The sequence below is a fragment of the Neophocaena asiaeorientalis genome, unplaced genomic scaffold, assembly GCF_003031525.2.
Source record: "Neophocaena asiaeorientalis asiaeorientalis breed wild unplaced genomic scaffold, Neophocaena_asiaeorientalis_V1.1 scaffold236, whole genome shotgun sequence".
Lineage (NCBI taxonomy): Eukaryota > Metazoa > Chordata > Mammalia > Artiodactyla > Phocoenidae > Neophocaena > Neophocaena asiaeorientalis.
Genome location: NW_020173418.1, coordinates 622647 through 635145, shown reverse-complemented (window position 1 = coordinate 635145; position 12499 = coordinate 622647). Strand labels below are relative to the sequence as shown.

The following is a 12499-nucleotide window of genomic DNA, read 5'->3' as shown; positions in this document are numbered from 1 at the left end:
GTGAGTGGGCCAGCAGGCATGCAGGTTGTATTGAATTATGCGTGTGCAAGTGTGCGCCCACTTCGTTTTCCCCTTATACATTTACAGAGGTGCTCTACTGAAAATAATTTATAATTATTGGTAATGGTAAGAACAGTATTTTTAAGAACATTAATTATTCACACCTGTCGACATTCTGTGTGTATCCGTGTGTCACCTTTATTCAAACTTTTATAAATTATATAAAACCATTCTGGTAGTTCAGGCTGCATGTTTTCTGTAGTAAATATATTTCAATACGCTAATTTTTTTTAACGTTCTCCGTGGTTTACGTTTCTTGGCTCAGGCAAAATGGCCAAAATATTATTTTAGAAACAGCAAGATTTTTTAAACCAAACTCAGAAGTCATAGTGCTTCTCTGTTTTCAAAAACAGTATTTTCAGAATCCATCTACTATACTATGGCTTACCTGTGCGTTTGGCGCCTAAGTTGACTTAACGCAGTTTCCATGTTTCAGGTCCCTATGGAGTACAGTCATTTGCAGGAGATCCCAATCACAGCACTGCGGAACCGGCTGCTGCTGTTGCATCACATCTCAGAGCTCTTCTGCCCCTGCATCCCCATGTTTGACCTGGAGGGCTCGCTCGATGAAACTGGACTCGGGCCTTCTGTGGGCTTTGGCACTCTGCGAGGAGTTCTGATATCCCAGGGAAAGGTACCGCTCTGGTAGCAGTTTTTACTGTAGGTGATATTGGTATCTTCAGTAAGTTTTATCCAACAAAAATTCCTAAAGTAGGAATGTATTGAATACAGCTCATTCAGCGAATGTTCACTGAGCACCTACTATATGCCAGGCTCTGTCCTGGGTACTTAGAATGCATCGAAACAGACAAAAATCTCTTCTCTTTTGGAGCTTATTTTAAAAATGAATAGTGTGGTGCTGCCTTTTCCCCCTGTAATCTCTGTTTCCCACCTCCCCAGAAGGGGGTTGGCAGAACTAAGCTTCCATTCTTGCAGTGTTCTCTGCTGTCCTGGCCTTGAGGCTTTACGGCAAATCCCTACTGACAGCAGGAAGAAAAAATAATGGGATAATTTCTTCTCCAGGGATGTCCAGCAGAGGGACCCGAACGTTACAGATCGCTTAGATAGAAGTTCGGTACCAGGATATGTAGAAATTCCTGGCCGAACGGTAGTTTAACAGCCTCTGAAAAGAATCATGAATGAAGGCTTCTGAAAGTCATGAGAGAAATTTTGGCCCGTTGACATTTGTAATAATTTGAGCTTTCTAGAATGAAATGCCTGAAGTCATCAAGTTTCTGGCAAGCAGCTTGACAGGATGTCCTGGAAGAGGCTCAATTGTTGTATGGTAGGGGGAATATTTGTATAGGGAAAAAAAAGCATAGAGGTCAAATTGAGGAATCCTAGTCCTGAAGAGTCTGATTCTGTGACATATATTGTTATCCAAGGTTATGGTCTATTCTTATTGATAATAAAATTTAGATGTTTTGGAGTACTGTCCAAACAGTTTTTTTTTCAGGATTAGCTTTATTTCCTAAAATACCTAGCCGAAGGAGACTGGTGTACACGTTTTATTTTTATGTGTGGCTTAGAGACACGTAGACAGTGATGAGGATTGTGGTAATGGTAAGAGCTCTCTGATGACCCAGAGCAGGAAAAAATGGTGGGCAGGTAAAATCAATATGAGACTTTACTTCAACCATTTTTCAATAATAAAAATGGCAAATTTGATTACTTTCACCGTTTTTTTAATCCCTCAAAGCAGAGGTGATAATAAGCAGTAACAGGGAAAAAGCCTCTCCTTGTAGGGAGGAAACAAAGCGAGAGGTAGCACGTGTCTCACGCTGAGTATGTGAGTGTCCTGCAGGCTGGGAGCACAGGGCAGGGACGCCCAGGGAGGCTGAAAGGGTACCCTCAGCCACGGGGGTGTTGGCCTCTATTCTGGTCCTCGTTGGGAAGGACCGCCTCTGCAGGAAATTCTAGGGAGTGGGTTTCGTTGGTGACTGTGGAGAGCTGTTACCAGGGCCCAGAAGAGAGCGAGCCACAGGAGGGCGGGGCTCGCGGGGCGCTCCGTGGGGAAGGGAGCTCATGCCTGGAGCAGGGCCGAGCAGCGAGCAGGGTGCTGGTCCTTGGGGTGGAGGGCGTGCAGGAATGCATGGGGAGCGGCCTGCCTCTGCATCGCCTGTATGGTGCGGGGTGTGTGTCTGTGGGCCCCCCGTGTGATGGCAGTACCTCTTCCCTTCCCATCTTCACAGGTTAGAGCTCTCAGGCTCTGACCTAAGAGGGGGGTGCAGACCTTGCTGTCGGCACCTCGTGGCCCGCCTTCTACTCCTACCCCAGCCGCCCTGTCTCCAGAAGAGAGCCCAGTCGTCCACTCGGCAGGGACCTGGGGCTGCCACTGGTCCTGCCTCCTCCGGGTGTCTGGACTCTCCTCCCGTCCTCACGCACGTGCACACGAGCACGTGTCCCCCGCGCCCAGGCCCACGTGGGCATGTGTCTCCCTGGGTGAAGTTGGGGCCTGCTCCCTTTGCTTGCCGTCTTCACTCTGGGTTTTCCAGGTTTCTTTCAGTGCCCGGTGCCCATGAGTTCCCTCCCTCACTGGCTTCACCATCCCCATCCCACCCTGGCCCGCTCCCTGGCCCTGCTGCGGCTTTGTGGCCGATGTCTCTGCTGGGACAGCAATACTGTATAATTAGTGCCTCAGTCCTGCCACTAGTGGACTTGCAGTTTGGCTGGGAAACCTCGGTTTTCTGTTTAACCCTCGGAGCCTGGCCTGAGCCCTGGGTTGGAGCAGGTGGTCCCCGGGCTCTGGCCCTCGCTCCTCTCTGTGCAGTGCGTGCCGGGTGCCTCATGCCTCCAGATGGCAGGCATGGGTGCTGCTAAGCACTGGCCCTGCCGGCTGCCTGAGCCTCTGCGTGGCTTGCGTGTGGATGCCAGGCTACTGCCCTGGGCCACCTCATGACCCGACAGAGGGAGTTCTGTGATTTGAAATATCTGTGGGTAATACTTTCTATATCACATTCTAAATTTTGTCTGTCGTGTTTCAGGAGGCAGCTTTCCGAAAAGTAGTACAAGCAACTATGGTGCGAGATCGCCAGCACGGTCCCGTGGTGGAGTTGAACCGGATCCAGGTAACAAGTGGAGACGGCTTTCTGTTCTCAGATGTGATGGGTTTGTGGTTGTGAGTCATGTCCCCTCAGCCGGGGGCAAGTGCTCGTAGAAAACCTTCTCTCATGCCCTTGCTTTAGAGAGCAAGGTGCCACATGTGTGAGATGTCCAGTGCTGAGACCGCCAGGTGGCAACGTTAGTGGTTTTCTTTATAACGGAAAGAAGAAAGGCTTATTTCAGATAACCCAGAAGCACAAATCCAGATAAGCAAAAGGGGAAAAGTAAAAATGACCCATATTTCCACCACATAGTGATAACTGCTGCTGACATTTGGGGGGTGTGTATCTGTTGGTTGTAAACTGAACTGGATGACTCTCTTTTGCAACTTGCTGTCTGTTCCTCTTAATGCATTGTAATAAGCACCTCCCTGTCCCATGCTGTAGGGCCGTGGGATTGTTTACGCCAACCAGCTGCCCACGTTGATTTCTCTGCTGGGGGCTAGAAGGCTAGGGTACAGCAGGGCCAGGTGGTGTGGCCCCAGCTACGTGTGTGTCTTCAGTCCCCCGCTTGGGTTAGGTTTTGAGAGGCAGAGCAGGTTCCCTGTTCCTGCCAGCCTCATACCTTCCCCAGCCCTGATGGCTGCTTACTTTGCCAGTTTAATAGGCCAGAATCACTTATACTAAGACTGTGTCACAGTAGTAATTGAAGAAGTGAAAAGTAGACCGTCTCTGAATTTGTACTGCTGCCAAATGTATATAAGCCTCGAGCTAAAAGAATTAATTAAAACCAGAGGAAGCCCAGCACTGCTGATGGCGTGTGTGCACTTGGCATTTCCCACGCCAGCGAAGTCGGCCCCGCCTCTTGGAGCAGGAGCAGAACCTGAAGAGCAGATGCTTTGTTCCTGAGCCATCGTGTCAGCACGTGGTTTCTACCCTGATGCTGGTTGTATGACTAGACTTGCTTCCAGAGCTGTTCCTGGGGGCATTTTCAATTAAGGCATCACACTCTTTTCCTTTGTTGGAGAACACATGTGACCATGCTGATGGAAGTGGTTCCTTCACCGACGTCATAGTGTTTAATGTGAAGCTGGAGGTCAGTCAGCCTATTCCACAAACAAATGGGCTGTTTTAATTAGGGTCATAAAAAAGCTTTTATTTCCCCACCTTGGAGGATCATTTTGGTTTGCTCTACATTATTAGGGCGTAAATACTAAAGTTCGTAAGTGAGGAAAGCTGATCGTCTAATTCAGACAGTTGGGTGTTCCTGGATTGCAGGCCTGCCTCAGCTGTGCACAGGCACCACGTTGGGGCCAGTGGCCCAGTGTGGGTGTCCAAGCCCAGGGCCCTTGACACCAGGGAACCTGGCTAACCTGGAGTCCACACCAGGTACATTTTCCAGTCATTGTGTGCTCAATGCCTCTTCTTTTCTCATCTTGGCATCCCCAGCACAGTGAGTTATGAAAATGCTCGGTGCGTGTCTGAAAGAACAGAATAGGTAAGGAGAGAAACAAATTTGTATTAGACATTTTTTAAAAGGCGTATAAACAACCTTCAACACAGCGTGCAATGCTCATTGATGTCACAGGAGCCACTCCGGGCCACCCAGCGGTCCTCAGGTGCCAGAGCCAGGTTTCCTTCAGTTCAGGGTTTCAAACATACTCTTGAAATTGGGAAGGTCCTCCACAAAGATGGATATAAAGTAGAGCAGAGTGGTGCGGGGGGCATTCTGTGACTCCAAGTTGAACGCAGACACCAGCAGTGACCCAGAAAGGTGGTGCGGGCATCCTCTTCCCTGTGCTGTCCCAAGGCTGCAGCCTTCTCTCGTGGGGATGCCCTTGGAGACATTTTCTTACTGTCTGTCAGAAGTGCTGTAGAGACACTAAAAGTAGGCCGTGTTCTTGGAGGGTTTCTCTGTGTTTGAATTTAATTTAGTTTTGTAACAGGATCTAAAAATAAATCTGTGTACATTAAAAACTTTAAATGTATTGCAGATAATGCTTGCTCATTTCTGAAAATTTAGAAAATTCAAATTAAAGACCATTAAAACCACCTATATTCCTGCTGTCCAGAGGTGTCAGGTACACAGCCCTGTCCTTGCAGTGTCCTGGCTGTGTTCACATAACCATGTTCCTTCATAGCAGCTGAGAGCATCAGTCTGTGTTAACTGGCACTGTAAACGGAGGTGATGTGACCTTTCGAGTGGGCAGCAGGTCTGTGTCTTACCCCTCACGTAGGAACACATCCTTCTTCCTTTGTGTAGCTCACTCTCCCCTGGGCGCTGTGTGCCTTAGAGAGCTGCTGTTAAGGTCAAATGAAATGACATATGAGAACGTGCAGCTGGCTGTGTGGTGCACAGGAAGACTCACTCCACAGGAAACTGTTGTCATTGTTCTTATATTTTTAGTCTTGAGAATGGCAATTTATGCAGTGAGGAGAATTAGCTGTTAAACTCAGCCTAGAACTCACGACGAAGTTAAGGATGGCGAGAGTTTAGCCAGAAGAGTCAAGTGAAAGTACATTCTCACAATCATACTTTCCTTAACTTCTCATTTTGCAGTCATTTCAGACTGAGCTTCTTGGGTGATTCTGAAGCACAGCCTAGGCTGCAAGCTGCAGGGTTACTGAGGCCACACTCAGTGAGGGCTTGAGGGCCATTGTTATGATCTGTTGGGGAATCTTAGCTTATGATGAGAAATACAGGTGGGACAAGTGATCATACTTGGAGACACAGTGACCCCAAGAGTTGAGCAGGGTCCGTGCAGGTGAGGAAAGGAGGGGAGGAAGGTTCTGTCCTGGCTCAGATATTACAGGCCAGATTTGGTCTCAGAGCCCCTTGGGGTGACCCTGCCAGGGCTGATGGTCTGCTCGGAGGGCGCTTTCAGGGCTCCTGGCCGCTTCTTCACGGAGACCGTGGGCAAGGTTACAAAGTGTGAGGGTGAGCCAGGCTGCAGCTCCTGCCCACCCGGGCTGCTGCAGTCCTTCCTGTGGTCTGTGATTTCTTGAGGGCGTGTTTGCTTAGCCACCACCGTCCTGCCGTGCTGCGTGTGCTGGCGAGCGCGCCCCGGCCCCTTGAGCACAGCTGTCCAGCAGGCAGCCTGCATCAGGGGAGGGAAAAAGAGGAGCGCAAGGCTGGTCTTCGGGGTCCTCAGCAGGCGTGGGTGAGGAGACGAGGACATGGGTCAGTCCTGGGAGGTCCAGCAGCCCTTCGTGCGCGCACAGGTGTGCTCTGGGGGTTGTGCTTGAGCTTGCTGGGCGCTCGTGGCGGCCTGAGGTTGTAGAGGCCGTGCCACACGTCTGGGTGCTGCTTGCTGTCTGTAGGGTCTCCTGCCCCCACTCCCCGCTGGTGACCAGGACAGGACAGGCGAGGGTAACGGGAGGGGTGACTGGCCGCAGGGCCCTGCTTTGGATGCAGGGGTTCCAGGGCCGGTCGGCTGCCAAAGATGGCACCTGTGTGCTTTCTGCTGTGGCCCCCCTTCTGTATGTTCTTTGTCTCCCTCTCTAGGTCAAGCGTTCAAGGAGTAAAGGTGGCCTAGCGGGCCCTGATGGGACCAAGTCTGTCTTCGGGCAGATGTGCGCTAAGATGAGCTCATTTAGTCCTGACAGCCTTCTCCTCCCACACCGCGTCTGGAAGGTCAAGTTCGTGGGTGAGAGCTTGCGTGCGCTGAGGGGCGGTGGTGTAATGGGTGGTGCGAGGAGAAATGAGCGGCCCCCAGCCACTCCCCAGGGGGCTCTGGCACAGTGACCGTGAGCTGCCGACCCTCCTTTCCTCCCAGGTGAATCTGTGGATGACTGTGGTGGTGGCTACAGTGAGTCCATAGCCGAGATCTGTGAAGAGCTGCAGAACGGACTCACCCCGCTTCTGATCGTGACACCCAACGGGAGGGACGAGTCGGGGGCCAACCGCGACTGCTACCTGTTCAGCCCGGCTGCCAGGGCGCCCGTGCACACCAACATGTTCCGCTTCTTGGGTGGGCCTCTTGCGTGGGTGCAGTGCTGCAGCTGTTCCGCTGTGTGTGCCCTGTTAGCCTAATGGCTGCTGTGTCTTGGGAGTGGTGTAGCTGTTTTAAATATCTCCTTCGAGCTTTCTCCGTGTGTAGCTGCAGGGACGTGAAGAGCCAGACCATTAGCAGCTGTGTGCTAAGAACCAGGAGGTGCCTTTGGCACTCAGAGGATCTGAGATAGCATGTGTCTGCATCCTAAACGTATCTGAAACTTGGGATCAGATCTTAGGATGTCTTGATACTTGGCCACCTGTTCATTGAGGGTCTGTGCCCATTAACTCACGGCACTGCCTGCACCTCTCCAGGCACTGCGAGCACCTCCTTGAGAAGCTCCGGCTGTTGGCTTTCCTGTCAGAGGATTGGCCACTGTGGCTACAGCTGTTGGTGGAAAGAGCAGAAGAGTTATAGATTTCACCCATAGGAACAGAAGGGAGCAATGAATTCAGAGTAGGATATAAGGTTTTAAGGACGGACCTAAGTCTCTGTGAATTGGGGTAATGTTGGTTTAGAAGGCACTGAGACCCCAGGGAAGAGCTCATCTCCGCTGTGTTGTTGAATGGACTGGATGTTCTGTCATCCGTTCCAAGTATCTCCTGTTTCTTGTGTTTCGAACGAGCAGGTGTGTTACTAGGTATTGCCATCCGGACTGGGAGTCCTCTGAGTCTGAACCTTGCTGAACCTGTCTGGAAGCAGCTGGCTGGGATGAGCCTCACCATTGCAGACCTCAGCGAGGTAACCTCCAGGAGGGAGAGGGCCGAGAGATGTGACACCTTGTGTGCCCAGCACAGAGCATGCGGGGCGTCCCCTGGGGTCTGGTTAAGAGGCACAGGCTGTCCCGAGGTGCTGACATACTCGCAGGTGGTCAGACTGCTGGCCGTCGGCCGCCTTCTAGTAGCAGAGTCGGGGTGTGGACACAAGGCCAGTCCATTTCTAGACCTTGATGCACCAGCTGCTTGTGGGCTTTGCCACTTGTACGGTCTCGTCAGATAAGAAAGCCCTCTGTCTTTCCTGTGGCACAGCTGAGCCCGTGGGCAGCTGGGGGGAAGTTGAGGCTCCCGGGGCCTCCCTAGGCGTGGTTCCCTTGGTGCCATGAGTGAGGTTGGGACTCGCCTGTGAGCAGTGCCTGTTGCGCTCTCAGTGAGTGGTTTTAAAGACTTCCTTGTTACACATTCTTTCTTCAGCTCCTCGGGTAAAATGCTTCCCCGCTGCCCCTCTTTTATTCCCCGGCACGCGCAGTACACTGGGAGCCTTGCCGTACGCCCCAGGCAGATCGAGGCCTCGCGCGACTGCGTGTCGGGCGTGAACTGGGGCCTGGGGTGCAGGAACAACCGCGACCCAACAAACGGACTCCCTTCTCCCCTTGAAAGGTCGATAAAGATTTTATCCCTGGGCTCATGTACATCCGTGACAATGAAGCCACCTCGGAGGAGTTTGAGGCCATGAGCCTTCCCTTCACGGTGCCAAGCGCCAGCGGCCAGGACATCCAGCTGAGCTCCAAGTACACACATATCACCCTGGACAACCGCGCCGAGTATGTCCGGCTCGCAATGAACTACAGGTACGTGGTCGTCTGCCCTCCAGTGTTTCAACTCAGTAAATAGCAAAAATAGCAGAAAATGGTTTGCTTGGGTGGCTGCTTTCTTTCCACAAGGAAAATTTAATGGACTTGGCTCCATCGTGATCAGGGTTGGAGTACTTGTTATTCTCACCCGAGATTCCTGGCTCTGATCAGAATACCAAGGTGAAGAGAATCCCCCTGTTTGGGGACTGTCCCAGCAGAGGTCACAGGCCTTTGTGTGCCACCTCTCCGGGAGCAGGGCTGTGTTTGGGGCGTCTCCACCCCTCGCCTGGCCCTTGCGCCACCGTCAGCTGCGGTTGCTGCGTGGCCTCCGCCCGATGTCCGCTCAGTGTGCTGCTTGGGAGCCTTCTCCTCCAGAAGCACCTGGCTGGGTGTTGGGATGAGGGCCCGTGCGTCAGGTGGGCTTTGCTTGCTAGGCTCTGCCTGAGGCCGGTCCTGGCAAGTGTCCTGTGCCATCCACCCGTGTTCCTTTCTGTCTCGTGCCCTAACTCGCCAGTCACCAGGGCCTTGGACGCGGCATCTGCTTTCGGGAAGTTCTCACCGTGGGTGCTGTGAGGCCTGCTCGCTGCCTCTGCTTGTCGGACTCTGGCTCCTTCCTGGGAAGCAGGGGGGGATTGAGAATTGTGTCTTGGAACGTGTATAGCCGTAGCTAGTTTTCGAGGTCGCGTTCCGTGTGCCAGTGAGATGGCCCCACTCCGTGAGAAGCTCTGAGACTGTCTGCAGAGCACACACCTGGCTCATCTGTGTGGCAAGGCTTGGTTGGTATGAGCAGAACAAGATCTACATCACCAAAGACAGAAGTGTAAAGTGAGTGTTTTCTTTCAGACTCCACGAATTTGATGAGCAGGTGGCTGCTGTTCGGGAGGGGATGGCCCGAGTCGTGCCTGTGCCCCTTCTTTCTCTGTTCACCGGATACGAACTGGAGACAATGGTATGCCCGCCGCTTCGTGCTGCCCCCCTGGAATGCCTTCTCATGGTCATCCACTGAGTCCACCTCTCAGTTAACTCTTGCACATGGAGGTCTGAGATACACTTGTGCCTTTTGGGTGAAGTAAGACGTGCTCAGGGAGCGATTAGTCCCCGCCTCCCCCGCCCAGCCCTGGCCCACACACGGCGGGCCACAGGGCCTATCCTCCCACCCATCCCCTACGGCCTCCCACGCCTGAGCCTCCCCACACCAGCCCTGGGAGAAAGGAGTGGTGGACCCTGTGCTGACGCAAAGCGTGTCCCTCCACAGGTGTGTGGCAGCCCAGACATCCCCCTGCATCTTCTAAAGTCGGTGGCGACGTACAAGGGGGTGGAGCCTTCTGCACCCCTGATCCAGTGGTTCTGGGAGGTGATGGAGTCCTTCTCCAACACAGAGCGCTCCCTCTTCCTTCGCTTCGTGTGGGGCCGCACGAGGCTGCCCAGGACCATCGCCGACTTCCGGGGCAGAGACTTCGTCGTCCAGGTGCGGCTCCGACACACCCCGTGGCGTCAGCCGCGGGTCGTGTTCCTCGCACGCAGCCCTGCCCCAGCTGGGAAGGCGAGCAGGTCTCTCCTGTTACGTGGTTTTCCTTCCCTCTGGAAACAAAAATGAAAAACACGTAACTTCTTTGGTTTGACAGCTCAAAATTCAATGACTGCAGGTCTTGGGTACCACTGCCTACTTCTAAAAAGTTTATCTGGCCACCACCAGAATGCACTACTCTTATGTCAGCGTATCCTAGGTTGTTGAGCACACACATCACTTAAAGCGTTTATTTGATTCTCTGGTTGAATTAGGTGAATCACTGAGTAATGCTGCTTACTGAGAAAAATCAGCGCTCATCAGATTGAGTTTTGCTTTGAGTTCTGACTCTGCGGTCCGTGGTCAGAGATAGGCTCTGTCTACCTGCCAGGCCCTGGGGGTGAAATGACCTGATTCCCCACTGCCTACTCTCAGTTGACTTTGCCAGTCGCAGTGCTGAGGGGTGGAGTTCACCGCAGAGAGAGAGATTGGAAGTCCACTCTCCCGCATGTTTGGGGGGATTCGGGGACGGCTCCTTGCCCAGTGCACCCTGTCCTGGGTCTCTGGCCAGGGTTACAGAAGTAGTCACCTCTCAGGGAGATCTTTGAGAGCATATGCAGTTTTCCTCTCAGAAGGTAGGTAATTTGTGGGGTTTTTCCACAGTTCTTGCTGGCTTCCTAGCATCTTAATCTGTTGTGGTTGAAAGTGGGCTGATAGATTCAGGGAGAGCTTCCCCACATGGGTGATGGCTAAGCCCGTGCCTTTGCACCGGACCCTGTGTCGGTGGGTCTGGGGTCCCACCTTGTTGACCGGGGGTGGGTGGAGCCATCTGACTCTCCTCACAGCATTGGTTTGTAAAAGGCAATTGTCACAGTAACCAGTTGCTATTTTTTTATTGAAAGTCCTGGGAAATAGTTACTCCTTTTTATTTATGAAATTGGCTAGATTTTGTGTTTTCTGATATTTTGTTATTTTTAGCCAACAAAATATGATGCTTTATGTGAATGAGAGTCAAGAGTCTAATGAACACAATAAAATAGATTGAGGTTTTACCTGTCCTTGTACATAGTCTCTGATGATTTAACATTTTTCATTAACAGGTATTGGATAAATACAACCCTCCTGACCACTTCCTTCCTGAATCCTACACCTGCTTCTTTTTGTTGAAGTTGCCCCGGTATTCCTGTAAGCAGGTGCTAGAGGAGAAACTGAAATATGCCATCCACTTTTGCAAGTCCATAGACACAGATGATTATGCTCGCATAGCCCTCACAGGAGAGCCAGCTGCGGATGACAGCAGTGACGACTCAGAGAACGAGGATGTGGATTCATTTGCTTCAGACTCGACACAGGATTATTTAACAGGACATTGAGGTGGAGAAATGGCATCCATCACAAGACACCACGAGACTGAGTGAGGAGGCAGAGTGCTGCAGTTCAGACTGCAGGGCGTGACGTGTGCCATGAGAAGGGTTAGCCCCCTAACGTGTGGGAGGATGATCAGAAAGTCAGCCTCGCACGTGGAGACTTAAAAGGGGCTTCTTACCCACAATGCTGCATTACATGTAGGACTTCTGCGTTTACTAAAGTGTGTAAATGTTTAATATAAATAATGAGATGCAGCGTCCCAAAAATGAATAAAAAGCCTTTTTCCCTGTGGGTGCAATAGATTGGTTTTTTCCCTTCCTTTTAAGTGTTGTGCATTGCCTTGATTGTACATTGGAAATACTGTGTAACAAATCGCATCATAAATATTTCAATTAATTTTACTCGGAATTTGTTTATTAAAAGTTTTTTGAACATTAAATGATCAGTATTACTTGAATGCATCCAGAGGTTATTTAAACCAAAATCAAAACAAGAAGGCCATCAGCCCCCCTCTCCTCCCCAGGTGCACATTCTAGCATATGCGGTGTGTAACTTGAATTGAGGCCTTTCTGTGAGCAGCATCATAACTTCTGTCATGGAAAGTACTATATATAATGTTTGTGTCATGTATATGCCTAAATTTTAATACCCTATAAATAAAACATCTGTCACAAAATTGTTAAGCTGATCTTTCTTATGTGGTTAGACTAGCACTGGTGGGTGTGCTGCCACCCCAAAATAGATTAGTGTTTGATACAGCATTAGTTAAAGCCATTCCAGTCTAGTTAGACTTTTTTGGTTACAAAACCAAACTCACTGCAGTGACAAAGGGAGTGGTCCTCAGGAGACTGGAAGGTCTCCAGGGGAGCAGCTAGGGTCGGGAGCCTTCAGCGTCCCTCCCCTGTCCTCCATGCCATCTGCCTCTGCAGCCTTGGTTCCTTCCTGTCCCATGGGCCTG

The 12499-nt window shown here is 51.3% G+C and overlaps 1 protein-coding gene across 6 annotated transcripts in view; it reads left to right on the top strand.

Annotated features, from left to right (window-relative positions):
* The window catches only part of HERC2 (HECT and RLD domain containing E3 ubiquitin protein ligase 2), a 228790-nt gene extending 216951 nt beyond the window's left edge, over window positions 1–11839 (top strand). For 4 of the 6 annotated variants that reach the window (XM_024747285.1, XM_024747282.1, XM_024747283.1 and 1 more), the window contains exons 70-78: window positions 497–694; window positions 3045–3128; window positions 6607–6748; window positions 6878–7072; window positions 7725–7837; window positions 8473–8663; window positions 9510–9615; window positions 9922–10134; window positions 11274–11546. In XM_024747285.1, the coding sequence (XP_024603053.1) occupies window positions 497–694; window positions 3045–3128; window positions 6607–6748; window positions 6878–7072; window positions 7725–7837; window positions 8473–8663; window positions 9510–9615; window positions 9922–10134; window positions 11274–11546 (1515 nt within the window). Of the gene's footprint in view, window positions 1–496; window positions 695–3044; window positions 3129–6606; window positions 6749–6877; window positions 7073–7724; window positions 7838–8472; window positions 8664–9509; window positions 9616–9921; window positions 10135–11273 lie in introns of all 6 variants that reach the window. The other 2 variants (XM_024747286.1, XM_024747281.1) reach the window with 1 other exon arrangement.
* Window positions 11840–12499: the final 660 nt, after the last annotated feature.